At 37.9% G+C, this 21,043-nt stretch overlaps 1 protein-coding gene across 4 annotated transcripts in view; it reads right to left on the minus strand.

The window, feature by feature from the left end:
- The window catches only part of NRG1 (neuregulin 1), a gene marked incomplete at its 5' end in the record, with an annotated part of 171,406 nt that extends 151,934 nt beyond the window's left edge, over nt 1-19,472 (minus strand). For all 4 annotated transcript variants that reach the window (XM_083353735.1, XM_083353734.1, XM_083353732.1 and 1 more), the window contains one exon: nt 19,005-19,472. In XM_083353735.1, the coding sequence (XP_083209861.1) occupies nt 19,005-19,176 (172 nt within the window). The remainder of the gene's footprint in view (nt 1-19,004) is intronic.
- Nucleotides 19,473-21,043: the final 1,571 nt, after the last annotated feature.

A 21,043-nucleotide genomic window follows, 5' to 3' on the forward strand; every position in this document is an offset into this window, starting at 1 on the left:
GCAGTTCAAAGGGGTGGCTATGGAAAGATAATCAAGACATCTGTAAAATTAGAACAGTGTCTCTTAAACATTTTCTCTCAGGACCCCTTCCCACTTTTAAAAATTATAAAGGACTCGGAAAAAGTTTTCGTTTGCATGTTATATTCACTGATAATTTATCTTAGTTAAAAATTAAAATGGATGCATTTGTTTCCATTACCATTCCTCACAATCATTTGATGGAATTTTAATAATGTGCTTTTTTAACATATCCTGGTATATAAATAATTTTGATTTTGAGGACCCCCAAGAAAGTCCCAGGGATCCTAGGACCACACTTTAAATTAGAACAATAAATTAGGACATGAATTAGGACCTTCATGTAATTTTGCCATCTCTTCTTAATCTCTTCTGCCTCTGTTAGGTCCCTGCCATTTTGGTCCTTTATCATGCCCATTTTTGCATGAAACGTTCCCTTCATCTCTCCAATTTTCTTGAAAAGATCTCTGGTCCTCCCTATTCTATTGTTTTCTTCTATTTCTTTGCACTGTTCATTTAAGAAGGCATTCTTATCTCTTCTAGCTATTCTCTGGAATTCTGCATTCAATTGGGTGTATCTTTCTTTTTTCCCCTTGCCTTTCGCTTCCCTCCTTTCCTCAGCTATTTGCAAAGCTTCCTCAGACAGCCATTTTGCTTTCTTGCATTTCTTTTTTTTGGGATGGTTTTAGTTGCTACCTCTTGTACAATGTTGCGAACCTCTGTCCATAGCTCTTCAGGCACTCTGTCTATCAGATCTAATTCCTTAAATCTATTTGTTACCTCTACTATATATTCAACAGGGATATGATTTAATTCATACTTGAGTGGCCTAGTGCTTTTCCCTACTTTCTTCAGTTTAAGCCTAAACTTTGCAACGAGAAGCTCATGGTCTGAGCCAGTCAGCTCCTGGTCTTGTTTTTACTGACTGTATAGAGCTTCTCCTTCTTTGGCTGCAGAGCATATAGTCAATCTGATTTCTGTGTTGACCGTCTGGTGATGTCCATGTGTAGAGCCGTCTCTTGGGTTGTTGGAAAAGAGTGTTTGCTATGACCATCGTATTCTCTTGAGAAAATTCTATCAGCCTGTGCCCTGCTTCATTTTGTACTCCAAGGCCAAACTTGCCTGTTATTCTGGTTATCTTTTGGCTTCCTACTTTAGCATTCCAATCCCCCATGATGATAAGGACATCATTTTTTGGTGTTAGTTCTATAAGGTGCTGTAGGGCTTCATAGAACTGGTCAATTTCATCCTCTTCAGCACTGGTGGTTGGGGCATAGACTTGGACTACTGTGATATTGAATGGTTTGCCTTGGATTCGAACTGAAGATCATTCTGTCATTTTGAGGATTGTATCCCAGTATTGCTTTTCCTACTCTTTTATTGACTATGAAGGTGTTGTGATTCAGGGTCAGCCTGTGGGTTCAGCATTTGGGTCGGATGATTCAGAGGAGGAGGAGGGGGGTATTGGAGAGGTTGCTGAGGGGGTTGGAGAGCTTGCTGATGAGAGCCCTCAGCCAGGCCCCTCTCACCTGGTCACGACGCAGACCCAGCTGGTGTGAGCCTGACAGCATGGATGAAGATGACCCACAGCTAGCCCTGTTCAAGGACGCCCGATGCAGGAGGCAGTCAATCAGGAGTAAACAGAGGAAGGCAGAGAAGCCACGCCCTGAACTGTATAAAAGGGGAATGCGTGGGAGGGCTGGTTTGCTGAAGGCAACCATTTGAATAGTTCCTGTTTCATGGTTCGTGTTTGCTCTCTTTGCTCTGTTTATGTTTTTATGTTAATAAATTTGGCAGGCTTAGTTCCAGCCTCTTGCCTTCTTGTAAAAGGGGTTGTCCCTGCCTCATCTGCAGGGCCGGTAGCAGGCTGGTACAGAACAGAAGGCTACTCCATTTCTTCTGAGGGATTCTTGCCCGCAGTAGTATACCTGATGGTCATCTGAATTAAATTCACCCATTCCTGTCCATTTTAATTCGCTGATACCTAAGATGTCGATGTTCAGTCTTGTCATCTCTTGTTTGACCACGTCCAGCTTTCCTTGATTCATGGCTCTAACATTCCAGGTTTCTATGGAGAAATAATCTTTACAGCATCGGACTTTCCTTTCACCACCAGACACATCCACAGCTTTCGGCTTTGGCCCAGTTGCTTCATTCTTTCTGGCGCAACTACTACTAGCCCTCTGCTCTTCCCCAGTAGCATATTGGATGCCTTCCGACCTGAGGGGCTCATCTTCCAACGTCATATTGTTTTGCCTTTTGGTACTGTCCATAGTGTTTTCATGGCAAAGATACTGGAGTGGGTTGCCATTCCCTTCTCCAGTGGATCACGTTTTGTCAGAACTCTCTGCTATGACCTTTCCGTCTTGGGTGGCCCTGCATGGCATAGCTCATAGCTTCATTGAATTACGCAAGCCCCTTCACCACGACAAGGCAGTAATCCATGAAGGGCTCCTAATACATGGATGGCATATATTAAAGTTACAAGTAATCTTTGCTTAACAACCGGTCATTTAGCGACTATCTGAGTTGTGACAGACTCTCCAAAAATTAATTCTTCTAGTTCTAGAGTTCACTTAATCACTACCTCAAAAAATGTTGTGAAATCAGAAGTGGTCACATGGGTGCTTTGATTTATGACTATCATGACTTGAGATCATAATGGACTACCTGTATATAAAATGCCTTTAACAATCTGTGGCAGGAGGAAAGCTACTTTTTTTCCTATTGTCTAATATTTTGGTCATATTCCATCTTTCTCCTCTAGTTGCTTAAGACAACTTCTTATAAGCTCATTTCATATCATGTCATTCATGTGAGTGTAGCATACTTACATTATCAGATATTTTCTAAAAATTGGGTAGTTGATACCTTATCTATACTTACGACAAACTTGAAGACAGTTTAAATTGTTATAGGAAAAATCAACAAATTAGGGAAACATGATGGTTTCTGACAAAAATGCTAGCAGGTTTAAGACAGAGTTTAATTTATGAAGAACACAATTTGTAGCTTCAAATGTTCTTTACCACACACTCACACATAAAGAACATTTCAAGCTACAGTATGTATGTGTGTGTGTATGTGTGTGTGTATAAAGAGAAGAAGACATGTTACAGAACATGTCTTTGACTCATACTGAATTTATTCCATACTCAAGATTGCACAAGATCAGTATCTCATCTTCTGAGTCAGAATCTGCCTTTCTCAGAGTCCATAAGAATGCGTATATTGCATGTGCAAACATGAACAAATGCAGATTGGATGACCTTTCTAACTCTTTAAAAAACTGTCTTAAAAGTTGCCATTTCCATAATCTACTCAGTCAAGCATGAATATTTCTAAGGAAATCTCTGACCGTGTAAAACACAGTCCTTTTTTAAGGCTCAACAGCTGTCTAATGGAAGCAGCTGCCTCCTTGCTGTCAGTTTAAATGGGAAAGGCCTGGAATGTGATCATAATTATGACAGTTGTATACATTTAATAGTTTAAAAGGTTTGTCTAGCAAATATATATGAATGATGTTTACCTAACATGGGATCATTACAGGATACAAAACACTGCTTCAGTTCCGGATCATCTTATTGAACCATTTAACGTAACCTAGAAATCGTGTGAGTTGATCTACTATCTGGAAACTGGCTTAAGCAATATTTTCAGTTCTTGTTTTAGAGTCACTTTGGACAAAGGGGCCAAGACATATAAAGTTGAAAAATAAATAAATAAAATTTTGACCAAAAATAATGAACTAAATGTACAGCAATTAAAATTACTTTCCACATTAACAACCCCTGTAAAACAAAGCAATAACAATATGAACTATTTTAAGGAAATTACTAATTCAAGCAATTCTGGATCCTTTCAGACTTGAGGTTTTAATATATAAATTACAAGGATACAAAAGCCAAAAGACCATCTCTGTTTTTAAAGGCAAAACTCAGTAAAAAAACAACTTTTTATTGATAATCAGCCTAGCCAAAGTAAGATTACCGTGAAGTGATAACAAAATATTTTTCCAAAAATGTACTGTGTGGATTAGAATATGGAAAGGCCTTGAGTTTCACAATTTATATATTCTTATGAATATATAAAAAGTAACAAAATAAAGTGTATTTTAGTATGTGCTGCTCGTGGAGCACCCTCTGGTGGCCAAACACAGGTGCCAAACTAAGTAACACAACTTTCTTCCTGCAGTTGACAACCTCAGTGTTTACATCTTTTGAACTCTTATGTCTTATTTTGACTGGGAGATGCATACAGTTTGCATTACAATCCATTCTGCCATCAGATATAAGTTGATGCTTTCAATAAGAACTATGTGTAAATGGTGTCTTACGATATTTTATGACACTGTTCATGATTAAATCTAAAAGCAGCTGTAAAGAGAAGGACAGACTCACTTCTTCCTTTGTAGACTAATCAGTGATGTCACTTGGAGATAGCATCTCTCCTTTTCATAAGACAACCTGATTCAATCACTTAAGTAACAGCTGCCCAAGGAAGCATTAGCTCATTACTTTAAAAAAAAAGAAGAGCAACAATTCTTATAAAACTTCATTGTTAAACTTTTGAAAATTATTCTTATTAGCCATGGACAGGGAACCAGAGGCAATTAGAAAGTTAAGCAAATGTGTTGTCAATTTTATTCATAAAAAATACCAAACCAAAATAGCCGTTACTTATATAAAGGTAAAACATAAATACCGGAAATTAGAGATCGGATCCAGATTAGTCATGTTTATTAGTCAAATGAACTGAATCAAAAGAGTCTACATTAATCCTAGTGAGTTCAGTATGTCTATTCTAAAAAATAACCAACACTATATTATTTATGAACTTTTTTGAAAACAACATCTCACTCAAGTTATACTTGTTTTCTAAACCAAGGCCCAAGGGAATATATTTATTTCTTTATTTACAAATGCAGTATTCCCACAAGAAAATAGATGTGGCCATAATCAAATATTATATCATCAACAAACAACATCAATACCATTCTTGAATTTATTCAGATGATAGAAAACAAGAAAGCCTTTTTAAACGATATTTTGTTTTGTTTACAAATAGGAAAAACAACTTGATCCCAATGTGTGACATTGTAGAAATACTAGCTCATCTATTTAAAATATTAAAAGGGAGGATTTTTTTTTTAAAAAAAATCATATTAAAAAGATCTCTGTACACCACAGAAAGCAAAAAACAAAAAAACACCTAATTTTGGAAACTAAGATGTAAGGGCGTGAATCACTATTCTGTTGTTAGACAATCCAGTAAGCCTAAAGGTTCACTTTTATACTTTCACAGACCTTCATGTATGAAACAAAGTATGGCCCCAGTACCATACAGATAATCCTCGATTTATGACCATAATTGAGCCCAATATTACATTGTAAATCATGCTGGTCATTAAGTGGGTCACAATGTGATCCCACCTGATTTTACAGTCATTTTTGTGGCCGTTGTTAAGTGAATGGTTGCTATGGCTGTTAAAGAAATATATTGTCTTCAATGTATGTTTTTTGGTGGAAACTGTTAAGTAAACAATGGTTTCCAAAAAAAGACATTGTAAATTATGGTCATGTGACAATGGAATGCTGCAAATGACTACGTGTGGGCCAGTTGCTAAGCAACTGAAATGCAATCATGTGACCACCTGGGGGTGGGATCAGATATCAGAACTAGCCCTGGGCAGGTCCAACATAATTTTAAATGATTGATAAGGGATTGGTTATAAGTCAAGGACTATCTGTATGCAATTCTTACACATATGAAAGCAAATACGATCAACAAGAGCAGAATGTATTTTAGAAAGTAGAAGAGAGAAAATTATGTCTATTGTGCTGGTGCCTCTCTTGTGTTGCCTGAACGACTTATACAAACTCCTGATACTTGGTTCACTTTCTTCTATCATAAGGGAAAAATGATAAACTATCAGCACTGTTAAGGATTGCAATCAGGCTTGTTATTTTTGGAATATTTTTGTTATCACAATGATTTGCTAAGAATTCATAGCATTTCCAGAATACTCAGCACCCTGCCACAATCTTCGGTCTTCAGAATTCTAAGGCATTGGTAGGCACCTGCCATAGATGCCTCATCCGCAAGTGGATCCTTTCTTTTTTAAAAAGCAAAATATTTATTTGAAAATGCTGAGGGCAACTAATACTCATCTCTATTTGTGGCTTCATTTCTCAGCGGGTCAACTAACACGGAAGATGGGGAAACCATTCTTTCACTTGGAACTCTTTGAAACAAACCAACACATGGAGCTTCTGAAGACATTCAGGAACTTCTGATTCTGTAAGAATTTCTTTCCCCATTTTGTATTTCCCCCCCACTCTCAAAGAAGACATCAAACAGTATATACGGCATATCCTAGGGACTCTGGTAACCTCTTTAAAACCTTTGCATAGCTCACACATTTCCACTTTTAAAATCAAGCACAAAATATGTTCTCCCTTTCTCTCCCATCAATATTTGCTCAATGTCTAGAAGAGTTTCTCTGCCTATTATTATACAGGAGCTATCTTTCTGTACGTAGATGTTATTAACCGTAAACTGAGCAATAGCAGTACCGGTATGTCCTTACCATTTATTTACATTCCACTAACTATCGTAGAGTAGCTCTTGTTATTTCCAGGCAAAAGTTGATTGACTGGTAACTGTAGTTAATTGACAGGCTACTAAGAGGGCTGCATTCATTTTATGAAGATTAATCATCAAATTATTTTTAAATACTTTCTGATATATCTGAAGACATTCATGAGGTTAAAGTGTTTTCTTTTCCAGTACTGCCATGACGGAAGTGCATAAATATTTGTACTTCGAATAAAACCCCCAGGAGATTGATTTGTTATTCATTTGAAAAGATTACTTTGCCCAAAGAACTAGCCTATCTTATTTGAAAATATGGTTACTCTTATCTGTGATAATTCACAGCTCTTCCTCTCTATGCTAGACCACTTTTTCTCTAACTGAAATGGAATCTTGGTTTGTTTAGCTTTAGTCACAAATGTTAATTCATTAGTCACAAAAGGGAAAAAAGAAGGGAAAAACAAGTTTATAATCTTGCAAACCCCTTTCCTCTGATTTTTAACACAAACCAGGGTACAAACAATGCAGCCAGATTAAGGTCAAAGGGACAAACAATTGTCTTGTATCTTTTCTTAAATAATGTATAAGTTGCAAGGCACAAGAAGCTGTTTCCTTCTCTAGAATTTTATCTGTCAGGACAATTTGTTCAAAAAGCAGTAGCAAGAAAATCGTCACAGTTGCATGGATTAGACACAACTCCTGTAACATGTCTTTAAATTATGATCTTACTTAATTGTAAGATCACAATTAAATAGGAAAGGTAACATTAAAAAGGGAAATTGTTTTCTTGAGTTTCAGCAAGAATCAATTATGGATACTTAATCCACAAAACTGGATTATTATTTGTCATGCAATGTGGACACAATATTGATGGCAGGCTACAATTTATATTTTTATACATTTTTATTTATATTTATATATATTGGGTCTCTTTTATAACTTGTAATTGTTATGTATGTTTTCAGTCAAATCCTGACATATAAATATGTAATAATATTTTACATATTACAGAAGACCTGAAGGTAGAGGCAATAGGAACATTTAAGAAAAAACACATTGTCACAAAATCAAAAGAACTGTTTTTATTAACATTAAATTAAAATAGTTACGGGTAGTCCTCAACTTACAACCAATCATTTAGCAACCATTCAAAGTTATGACAGACACCCCCCCAAGGGTATTTTACAACGCAATTTCAAAGTCATTACTCTTTGTCCACTCAATCATATGATCACATTTTGGCTGCTTGGCAACCAGATCACCTTTATGACTATAATTATGGGCTCAATTATAGTTGTAAACTGAGGACTGCTGTATCTATAAAACTTTTTCTATCCTGCATGTTCCTAGAGTTCTTTGAATAGTGTTGTCTTGATTCCATCGTATCTCAACAAGGGAACTAAAGTGAATAAATGATAAATCACTTCAACTCTATAGCAGGGATTATGTGCACAATATATATTTTTATTTAATTTATATTTATGTATTTGCATAACAAATTGCTACTTGCCTCATTTCCACAGTCAGCTTACCAAAAATGAGTTTAGCACTCATTTTTTAAATATACTGACTGCAAAAACAAAAGTAGTGAAGTGGATTATTCAAGGCCCCTTGAATTAAGTATAACCAGGTGGAATAAAATAACATTTTATTAATAATATAATATTAAACCACTGTAAGTTAAATTTTAAAAATGGAAATGTTAATTCTTACTAGAGGTGGTTTCAAGCCCAGGTTGGCTCTGTTGTTCTTTCTTAACTTCAGTTTTGCATTATGCACCTTTTTTCACAAAGAAAACATTTGCATGAAAATTGACAAAATGGATTTTGAATCTATTTCTTACTGTATATGCATTTTTATGACCGTTTTACAGTCTGTATATTTTTGGCAAGTGAAAACTTCTCTATGTATATTCATGATCTTTAAAATTATAGACTTTTACACTCTTTAATCACACTACATCACAAAATTAATAAAACTGCAACTTTCACAATTTCAGTTTTGGGTAGAGGCTTGATAAATGCTGATAATATAATTTTGCATTAAATGTGAAACAAAACCAATTTCTCTTATATCTCTTAGCTGATAAGTGTACAAGATGATAATATTTTACATATTGCAGAAGACCTGAAGGTAGGGGCAATAGGAATGTTTAAGAAAAAAAGATACACAGACTTTTTTCCCTATCATCCTGCATGCCTATGATACATAAACCTATAGCCTCTGTATTTGTTTAATAGGAAGAGGACCTATAAGAAATTATTAGCTATAATTTAACCATAGATGAATTTAGCTGTAGATGATCAGTAGTTATCCGTCTGCTAGTTTACTACATAAAAGGCACTGTTTAAAACTAGCTATGCCAGTGACTTCCTTTTGCATCATGGAAAGGTACATGAAGGCATTTTAAGGGTCTAGTAAAATATCACAGGCTAGTAAAAGTCTTTGGCAGTAAGGCCATATTCAAATCTAAAAAATAGCTCTCACAATTTAGATTTATTTAGATTTTCTACTTAGTAAATTGAGATATGGTCATGCCATTTTTCAATTTTTCCTTTCTTTCTTCAAACTTTTCATTTACATCATTGCTGACTTTTCATATGGTCGCTGTGAGCAAGTTGGCAGCTATATAAATTTTCTAAATAAAAAATAAACAAATATAATATTACTGGAAGAAATGAAGTAGTGATCAAGGCACCTTTATTTTCCAGTTTAACAGAGATACATTCAGTACACCCATCTGGTTTGCTTTCCTGAACCTTTGTAGTTATTTTGGTTTTCTCCAATAGAACACAATAGCTGGAGGAGTATAAATCCCATTAATGTAATCTACTGTCAGAAATGTGTGAAATCGGAAGGATTTCTGTATCCTTTGGATTATTTTCCAGATGATAGGTCTGACAATTTGATTGGGAACCTCAACTTGCTACATTACATTAGGCCAAAAATATGATTGCTCTTGAACATTCTCTTCATTTCTCCAGTGCTCAAATGATATCCTAGTTTTTAGAAGATGTACCAACAATTAGGCAGATTGAGACATAATTAACAGATAACAAAAATATTAATGTGTGTGTTATTGTGCTATAATACAGTATATCTGACCTATCTCCAGATCATATTTCTCTGTGATAAGAACAGGCTATTGAAATAGGACATCTAAGTACACGTTATCTGCTTATTTGGCATTTATTGTTAATTCAATCTGCCCAAATATCTGGTTGGGTCCAAAATGTAATAAAAAAATATCTAAGTACTTTTTAATGAATTCTTAATAATTACTAGCCTGTAACTAATATCCCATTCTTAGAGGAGAAGACTAAGTGTGTGGTGGCTGAATAGCTTTAGATGTTCCTAAAAGAAATTGATTGCAATCTGGATTTCAACCCAGGGTATGGAGCAGCATCTGGAAAGATCCAAGAGCAGTATAAATCCACCTTGATCATACAATGGCTTTGCATGCCTTCTGGATACTCATTGTACCTTTTGTACATCAATTATAGGACTGGAGTACTTCCAATCATACCTGTATGCCCTTGTGAAAGGAATATTATTAGGTGACCACACCTTGGCTACTTGGCTACTTAACTAAGATGTACCAGTATCAGTTTTTCAATGTCCATATGAAGCCGCAGAAGCCATTTTCAGGAGATTTTGAGTGAAATTCCATCACTCAGTAGGGTTGTAATTATGATAACTTTCTGACCCTGTGATTTGTTACTACAGGGAAATCACAGCTCTGCATGCTCATGGGGTAACAATCATTGATATCCTAGTGAAATAGGAAGCAGTAATCTATGATGGCCTCGCTGTTAATAGTGCCTGACACACAGTTGATTGGGGAAACTTAGTTTAGATGTCTACACAATACAGCTAGGTCATGGGCAGAAAAAAAAAGGGTTTGGTGTAGCTACAGTTTACTTCTATATCTGAATCTGGAGAGGTTATGCAGGCTTTGGAGCAGTATATGCACGTAATTGTTAGCTAGATCAGAAGGAATAATCTTACACTGAGGCTTGACAATATTGTCATATCTGTTCTTTTCCTGATGAAGTACATACTTGAAGGATATTCACAGTTTCACATTTTTCAATGGAGGCCCAAATACCTTCTGAAATAAGAAGTGCTTTCACAAGACAGCTGTTCCTGGATGGGAATGACTTGGTCACAGCAATTTATACACTGATAACTTATACATTGCTACAAATCACTCTAAACAAGAATGGCTTGTTTATTAGTTAAAAGGAAGTACATTAGCCCGAAATACTTGGGCTTAAATTTGTATTACATTTTGATATATATTTACCAGTTCAATAGGTCTGGTAAAGGGTTCAGAATTTCAACTACAAAACTAAATATTCAGAATAATTACCTCAAAAATATTTATGTGCTTAAAAATAAAACTGAGATCAAGTTACAAAATAATTTACTTTGAAACTTTTAGTATTATTCTAAATACAATATGTCCTAGAATTATGGCCATAGTGAATCTTAGCTGAATCTTAGTGAATTGTATGAGTTGTAAACTGCTTCATAAATCATGCAGTCTATTTACACACTTAGTGTAGCCATTTGATGATCTGGCGAAAAGCCAACTTCTATTAATGTTCTCTGGCAAGTTTCACAGTTTTCCTATCACCTGTATTTATAAGCAGTAATGCCTCCCACTGCTGAAGATACAATTGCTTTACATTTAAAAAACAAACCAAACAAAATCCATTTGTTCAGGAATGTTTGAAAAGCAACTAAAGTGTTAGAGAGAGAAAAATTACATCAATATCCATTTCCAAATTTCTTCATAATGAAGACTGGTATTTATTTTAATTCACTATTTACAATACTGAAAACATTTTCAACTTTGTCTTTTTGTCTCTGGATTATAACCAAGTTTGGATTTATGAGAGCTTTGCAAGACTATTATTTTACAAATAGTCTACCATAGCTAAGACTATTATTTCAAAGGTCCTTTTTATACCAGCCGCTACACAAATTTTAACATTGCCATTTCCATTAAAGCTGAAGTCAGAAGATGCAAAACTAATTGGAGTAAAAGATCCCTCCATTCACATCTCCTGTAAAAATGGAAAGCTAAAGACAAGAAGCCATATTTTTTTTAGTAACTGTGGTATGCTGTTGCAATTGGTACTCAATTACAAAAGGGCTTTTTTCTCTCTATCTTTGATATAAGAACTTCTGTTATCTTAAAAAAAAGTAGATCAGTAGAACAGCAGAAATATGACAAGTGGGATCAGAATTTTCGTTGCTAAGCAAGGTGTTTGTTCAGCAAGTTGTGCCTGATTTCACAATCTTTTTTTGTCACAGTTAAACAAATCATGTGGCCATTAAGCAAATCTGGCTTTTGAAGCTGCTGAGGTCACAAATGATGATCAGGGGAACCCAGGACTCTGCAACCTTCATAAGTACATCCCAGTTGCCAAGTGCCTGAATTGTGACCATGTCACTGTGGGGATGCTGTGATGGGGCCTCCACTGAAAAATGTGGAACTGGGAATACCTTTCAAGTATGTACTTACTCCATCAAGAAAAGGACAGATATGGCAATCTTGTCAAGCCTCAGCCTTAGCTTATTCCTTCTTATCTAGTTAACCATTACCTACATATACTGCTCTAACCATTACCTACATATACCTCTCATAAGTCCCTTTTTTCAGTGCTGTTGTAACTTTGAATGGTTGCTAAAGGAATGGCTGTAAATCAAGGACTGTCTGTACTTTAAGGACCAGTTGAGATTTGGAGGTAGGAAACGAAATTAAGACAAGTGTGCTCACCTACTACGCTGCCTTTGAAAGTGCAATTCAGGTCTCTCTTTCATAACGTACCAATGCATCCAAAATGTTATTTAACAGATTGACTTGTCAGATCACTCTGTTCCACCTCTGAGTTATTTAACAATGGAGAGAAAGGGAAAACCTCAGTTGCACAGCAGAGTTTCTAGAACGAGTAGACACTGCAATCCACATATCTCCATTGTTGCAAATGGCCCTACACATATTATTACATAAAATCCTTTCCTACTGCATGCACTCTTATCTAACGTATGAAAAAAGTGCAAGTCCTCACAGTGACATCAACAAGTTATGTCAGTGGAACTCAAGCTTCATTAAGCTTAAGATTGTGCCCCCTTACCTATCATGACCAAACAATTCCAAGGACTACAAAAATGGTTTTTATTAACCATCAACTTTGATTCATAAGTTAATTTTTTATAGAAGTTGTAAGGGTGGATTCACATGACTGGTTTCTCCGATTGCTTAGTCAGCTGTGAAGAGAAGCGTGTAGAACTCAGTCTTCTTCAAGGCTCTAATGCACAGTTTTCTCAGCAAGTCTACATGGTAGTTCTGATGATACCATTTTCACATACTAATACTGTCTGCAATGGATTTACCATAAGAGAGAAAAAAATCATGTCAAATTCCAATATTAAGAATTATTCATTTCTGCTTACTAAGGAAGCCTGTTTTTAGGAAACTAAGTGCAAATTGAACCAAGCAGGATATTAAGGGAATAGAATAAACAGTACCATACTGAACACCTTTTTTGGCAATACTATACAAAAATAAGATTTCAGCACTATCCCTCTTCTGTGGAAGATGGAAGACTATGTTACCTTCTTTCCAGGTTTTTATCGTGGCAAAAGGAATATAGAAACTAAGCAATTCTTCTATGCATAGATAAATAAAACAGAAACAATCATCAAACTCTATCATAACTAAATTCTACCAAATCACAATGCTATTTTGGTTAGAATTAGCATAATCTGCCATAATTAGATATGGCTGTGACTTAGAAAAGACCATAGGTATTTCCTAGGTGTGACCAAGGAACTACCCTACCTATAATAAATTTTGGGAAAGGATTTGATAATGAAAAAATGTCCCTATCCTTGGTGATGTAAACTTTGTACAAAGAATGTGTGTATTTGCTTCATGGACAATTTTGGATTAAAAGAGAACAAACAATGTCTCATATGAAGTCAATCTAAGAAAACATTATGTACCCAGATGAATACAACAGATATACCACAAAGCTCCAAACACTTGTTTAAGAGAACTGTCTTGTACTGAGTAACTTATATTCTACAATCTGGGCCTTCTGTTTGATTTTTCTTCTCAGGTTTATTACAATATCAGGCACTGCAAGTAGAAGATTGCATTAATACATAATACATTGATACATAATCTTTCCCTCTTTCTCAAAAGAAGGGAAATATTTTTATAGTTAAAACAGACAGAGGACAAAAATCAAGTTAAGCAGCTGAATGCACATGGCCATGTAAGTACAGAATAAAAATGAGCATTTCTAAGGAGGTGATGGAACATAGCCCGTGTCAATAGGTTTAAGCTGTCTAGAAAATCATTAACTTTATTATTTTGATTTTCTTTAAATTGGGATAATTCTACTCACTATACTGTATACATATGTGTGTGTGTGTGTGTGTGTGTATGCAAATTATTCAAATTGCTAATAAAGAATTTGGGAGGCTAAGATGATCATTTCGAACTCTTTTATGGGCCAAAACAGGAATGAAAGAGTTAATTAGCAAGGTCCATTCAAAAAGCCTTGACAAATACTTAAACATATATATATATATATACACACACACACACACATATATACGTACATACATATATATATATATATATATATATATATATATATATATATATATATATACATACATACACATACACATATATATATATACACACATATATACATATATACATACACACACACACACACACACACACACACACACACATATGTGTAACTTATCCCAGTGAATTCTGACATTAGGCAAATGTACAATTACGGTCAAGGATTGTTATCATAATTATTATATCGATTCAGCATGTTGGCATCTTTGTAAGATTTCTATTAACTTCAATAGGGGAAATATGTACACTAATACAGGGGTTCTCAACTCCCAGTCCATGGACCGGCACCGGGCCAGGGCATGCCAGAAACTGGATTGTGCAAACAAATGAAGCCCCATCCGCGGATGCAGGCAACATGGGAAACCACACACCCCACCAATCTGCAGAAAAACCTCTCTCCATGGAACCGGTCCCTGCACTAATACACTTCATTTTCTAAGCTACAACTATTGTGTGTAGTTCCTGTAACTGTAAGAGAGCCAACTGTAGGTAAGGAAACTGTCTGGTTGCTTTTCGTTGGAACACTCAAATGTCCCCAAAAGGTTATCTGACAGAATGTTTGACTAAAAACTTTTCTATTATGCTTGCCTACATTCATCTCGACTCATACTGCAAAGAATTATATTCAAAGGTGGTTGAAACTCATCTTTACATCAAAACTCTTAAGTGGAATGTCATAATTTGGGAAACTTACATATAATTTCACTCATAAAGTATTGTATTTGTACTACTTCCAATCCAAAACATAGTTAATATGAACCTTTGCTAATAAAAGATTCAAAATTAAAATTTGTGAAAAAAGGCAGTCCAGATCTGTCTCATTTGTACATTTATCTACAAATATTAGAACTTATTTTCAAGAATTGCCGCTTGGTTATAAGTTTGTGTTTGATAATTTGATAAGAAAAACATTACGTCAGAGAAATCTTCCATTTTCTGACTTCTTAATTTCATTATGTAGCTTTTAAAACTTTTGTCAATGAAACTGTCTTAGTTCTGAAGGTAAAAAGTTACTTCCTTGTATCCTAGTTGATATCATCTTCCACTAAAACATTTACATAACACCTCATTACATTCTTGCATTTTAGGAAAAAACAACATGATGTTAGGACTTCCAGTCTAGACAAGCTTGTACAGTTTCAGAAGTTTTATTTCTGTAAAAAACCACTTACTATAACTTACAAAGATATCTTTTACTATGAGAAGGAACTGGGAGCAGAGCATCAATAAAATTAACAATAAATACATTTTGCCTGACCACCTGTCACCATTTAATGCTGAAAAAAACCAGTAAATACCATTAAATGTAATTAAATTACAGGTATAACTTGGTTCCAGACGAAGCTCCCCGTGACATTTCTTAGTGCTTAGAACAATGACATTTGGATTTGTTTTTAATTATGGCAGAATTAAGTCATTAATACCAACAGTTTGAAAAAACAACAGGGGAGGGCAGCATATTACAAGATTAATGCTTGTAGTATCATCTGTTGTTCCTGAACAAAAAAAAAATGCAAAAAAGCATTGTTTACCCTGCACAGTTCTTCAAGAATCTCATATATACAGTTCTTCAAGTTCCTCATGTATACAAATAGACATACTTATTTGCATGGATCATGATTACTGGTAGAGTTACTTATCTTTGAATGGTTTGTTACAAGCCATTTAAAAAAGCCCTAAAGTCAACCAATTCAAGATTCACATGTTATTTTGAGATAAGAAGCAAAGACAGAAATGTTTATAATGATTCAAAAATATACCAGTGGATCCACTGTTCATACATTATATGTTAGGAGCATACACTAATATGAAATAGAGAAGAGATTTGTAGCCAAAGTATGCAAAAATTATTATTATTTCCTTATAAAATGGCAAGCCAATTCCCAGTGAGATTTGCCTTATTATAGTCTTTAATAAGTTTAATAAGTTTTAAGTACTGGTACTTAAATTTAATTGATGGTTTGGATCAAAGCTAGGTTATTTGAAAAAGGTTACAAGATATCTTTATTAATGGAAGGCTTCATCTCCATTTTGCAGTCCCTAACCTAAAGCATTTTGAAGACTTAATGTGGGTTTTATTGTGTGGTGAAAAGGGGTTGCTGGCAACCAGGGTTGGATCCTAATTTTAAAAAGGCAAAGTTTCTATTTCATCTACTCCCAAGCAATACTTGAGTCCCATTTAAGTTGTTTATGAATCCTTTTAACCCCACTAATTTTGCAAAGATATACAAACAGTTGCAAGAAAAGTAGACAACTATTTTTCTTTGATGTTCCTTAAACTTATTTTGGGATATAACTTATGAACTTATCATTTAAAGAGCTTGGGTATGGAAACTGTTAACTTCTGCACTGGCCATGGATTTACATATAAAACAGGACAATTAACACATGACATATTTCAAATAACCAAAGTGATTTTCCTGCACTATTTCACTTCCTCTTAGATGGCCTTCTGTGATAATGAGAATTGTCATTCCTATTGTTGCAAATGAAAACATAAGGTCTAAAAAAAGGTTTACTAATATTCACTTAACAGACCCACATTTGAGAAAAGATTTTAATTAGAGATTTCCCTGCTCACATTCTTTTAACATCAGGTTTATCAGTTCAAGGCTACAGTTATTTCTTTCCAAGTCAGTCCCATTTAAGCAAATGAAGCTTACTTCTGAATATACATGCGGTGCATTACGCAATATATAATAAAATATACTGTTTTGTAACTCACTGGAAATAATGAAATTAAATAGATTATTGGTAAACACACCTGCTTCACAGTGAAATTAACAGGAGAGACTTGCAAAGAAACTATTTGACTGCTTATTTCCAAACTTCTGCCTTCTCCAATACTATTCATCTTGGAAAATATCATGTCCTATTCTCCAGATTCTGCAAATCTTGGGAATAGGCTGCTGAAATTAGCATTGCTTCAATAGCCTGCTACAGATGTTCAACAGCTGGAACTACTGCTGGAAACATCCTACCAATATAGCATTATTAGTGAGAGTTCACTTTTAACATCCAAACACATGACCGCTACCAGATGGACTGGAAAAACTCTTAAGGCTAATGGATGTGACAGAGATGTTGATGGTTGTAAATTTAGACAAATTTGTAAATTTAGACAAACTTTTATTATCCCCCCAAAAGAAACAATTGGACATGATGTACACTGTTTTAGCTTCTCCTGTCTAGAATAGCATGACACAGCTTTCTTAGTAAGTCATACAAGTCATACAAGAACATTGATTTTTAAAAAGAAATTTTAATCCAAATGTAACCAATTATTGTTATATATGAATATAGTATACAAGATGCCACTTCTAGAATAACTAGAGCAAAGCAGTTACCTGTTGTATTACAAGCAAAAAGTCTTCCTTTATTCTATCAAATTCAACTTTTAAGTTCACATTTGTCTACAGAGGCATTTTCCTCTTTATGTATTGACATTCATTACTATCAGATCACAGAAACACAATTCATGCCATCCATGTTCACGAGTGCAGAGATTATGCAAGTCTGTATACTATAAATTTCACAAAGTGGAATTTATGCAAGTTGGAGAAAAGACCGTATCACGGAGCAAGCATTATCAAGCACTGAAGGTTTAGGTATACCGTTCAATTGATTACAAACTCTGTGGGGTAGTTTTGGGCAGACCTTCCTCGCAGGGTTGTTGTTAATGAAGACAAAACAGAAATCAAGATTACAAAGACCCCCCCCCCTCATTCTTACGAAGCCTGAATAAAGTAGGAAGGCTAAAGGCTTACAGGATTAATGGATGCGTACCACTGTAAAAGACAGCCAGCTATGCCTCCCAGGAATTCAAGCAATGCTTCGCACCTTTATACAGAGCAATTCTAAGTATGTTTCATCTCAGGTAAGTTATTCTGGGAGCAGCTGGACTGACTCTTGAGAAAACTAGTCCAGGGCTTCAAAGACTAAATCCTTTTTTTGGGGGGGAGCATGGGCGGGAAGGGAGACTTGGAGCATTCCTTCAGATCTGATCCCAGCCACCAAGAAGAACTTGCACACCGACCACTTCCCAAGCAGCAGCAGCCTATCGCGCCAGGCACGCGAGGGCTCCGCTCACCCTTGTACGGTCCCGGCCAAGCGGTGAGGAGAATTGCGCCACTCCTTTTGCGTTCCCAGGATTTCTGATCAGGTGTGTGTGTGTGCATATACGTCCGTCTTTCTCTGCGGGTATTCTTCTCTTCCACACACACACACACACTCACACACACACACACACACACAAACCCCGCTCCCCATTTCGCAAGGCGATACAAGCGAGCGAGCCAGCGACTTCTTGGGCTTATATAGACGAACGCCCAGCGGCCGTAAGCCGTGACGCGGGAGAAAGGGCTATCTGGAAGCTCCAAACTCTTGGAGGGGGAAAGGAAACGAGAGCGCGTGCCGGCTGCCCTTCTCCGGCTCTCCAGCCTCGAGGCGAAGCTCGAGCCGCCCGCCGGCTCGGTTGGAGTTTGGCGGCGAGGCGGGAGAATCAACGCGTGGCCACCTTTCTCGCGCGCCTCGGCGCCTGCGCACGCGCCCGTGCCCCCCCCTCCCTCCTCCCGTAAAGTCGGGGAGAGGAGGGCTTCCCGGTCAAGCCGAGGCCGACCACCTGCGTCTCGCCCTGGAGAGCCCTGCCGGCTTCACCCGCCGGGCTAAGAGGCGCGCGCCCTCTCGCTTTCATCCCGCTTCTGGGGGGACTTACCTGGCCCGCTCTCCTCCCGGGGAGCGCCTCTTTTGCCGGCGCCCCCTTTGCCTCGCCGGTTTTTCCGCCTCTTCTCCGGACCCTCCAACGGGGAGGAGGAGGAGGAGGAGGAGGAGGAGGCGACGCCGGCTGCCCCCTGCTCCTGGGTGGCTGCCCTCCGCGAGTCGTTCATGTCCAGCGTCGGGGCGCTCTGCAATCTCCCCTCTCCTCTCCTCTCACGTCTCTCCCTTTCCCACAGCCGTCCAGGCAACGACGAGCGAGCGAGCGAGCGAGCGAGGGGAACGGCCGGAGCGAAAAGTTTCGTCTCCTCTTTCTCTCTCTCTCTCTCCGCTGTTCTCTCTCTCTCTCTCTCTCTCTCTTTTTTTTTTTTCCCCCGCTCCGCTCTTCGCACAGCTGCCTTCAGCGCCCGCTGCTCTCCCTCGGTCCTCCTGGCTCCATCTGCTGCAGCCTTGGAGAGCGCGAGCGAGAGAGAACTTCGGGGCAGGGAATTTCTGCCAGGTTCTTCCTCTCTCTCCCCCCACCCACCCCCCCACCCAGGAAAGGTGTGTGTGTGTGTGTCGGGGGGGGCGTTCGTCCCTCACACGCACGCACACCGCTTGTCGGGGACGGGAGGAGCCTAAGCAACCCCCCGGGGCACGAGGGTGTGGGAATGTGGGCGGGCGGGCGGGGCGGAGCAGCGGCGGGGGATCGCTAGTCGAGGCGGAGAGAGGCTAACAGAGGCCGCCTGCAAGGAGAGAGAGGACCGGCCGGCCAGCCGTCCGTCCGTCCGTCCGTCCTCCGAGGAGGCTCCCTCCAAACTCCCCCTGAGAAATAGGTGCTTTTGCAGGATCCGATCTGGGTCGGTCCGCCGGGATCCGAGGTTTTGCCTTCCTTGCAGCTTTCCGGACTTGTGTTGGAACTTCAAGGAACTTCGCGGAGTGAAAAGATTCCCGGGGACCGACCCAGATGGGATCCTGCAACATTTTATCCTGGGACGCGTGCATTTCGCCTCCGTTCGTCTTAGGGGCTTTTTTTTTTTTTTTTACTCGGGTCCTACCTACTACTTTCGTCTCTTGCCCGAGCCAGGCGTGTAGTGGCGAGGTTTTGTCAAGACTGGCAAACAAACGAGGGGACAAAACGAAGAGGGATGATCCCTGTAACGGAGCGAAAGGGCATCCTTTGCTCACGTGGAAAAGAGGACAGCGTCCCTGCCACTCCTAAGAGGGTAAAAAAAAAAAAAAGAGAGAGAGAGAGATTTTCAACTATTGGGGTTGGCCCTGGCAGATGCATTTGCTGCAGTTCCTTCTGCAATAGAGCTGGATGATTAAAAGCCAGTTTGGGACAGGCAAGGGCTATAACAAAGTTAAGGTACAAAAATGAGGCTTTTGGGGGGAGAAGAGTGCTAGGTGCCCATCCTGACTTTCTTGGCTTCTCATGAAGTTGTTCGCTTGTTTCTGTTAAACTAAGAGCCTTTTGTCATGTGGTCCACAGATTACCTAGGAGGGCACAGGCTGAGGAATGGGGAAGTGGATCCTTTGTTTCAAGGTTTGGGTGCCAATGACAGCTCCTGATCCAGATGTTTATTCCCCATAGCTGATAGTTAATGAACCAGGAGGTCCTGCCTCATCTGGTTGGGCCCAGAAAATGAGATTTGGCAAAGTACTGCACCTGGCATCCCTTTTTCTGTTAGGTCAGCACTTCAGATGATTTAATTTAGGGCAACCCTCGAATCAATACACAGAATTGGAGTAACCAGATTAACTCTCCAGTTTACACTGAGAAGTCTAATGGGTGCTCTAATGGTTTAATGTATGAAAATGTGGATCAAAACCTTCCTTTGTGTTGAAATCCAGCTCTTCCCCAAAGGGCATTGGTAATCTGGCAGCTTTACTATTTCTTAAATTCTGTCTTTCTGGAAACGATGCCATCTAGCAGAACAGGGGCAAAAAAGGAAGGCAGAAACGCTCAGTATTTTATAATAAGGGCACGTAGCCATTTTCTGAAATGTATGTATAATATTGTCTCATACCTACACCTACCCTTACTTTGGACATTTCTAT

The sequence above is a fragment of the Vipera ursinii genome (assembly GCF_947247035.1).
Source record: "Vipera ursinii genome assembly, chromosome: 2".
In the NCBI taxonomy this organism is placed as follows: Eukaryota; Metazoa; Chordata; class Lepidosauria; order Squamata; family Viperidae; genus Vipera; species Vipera ursinii.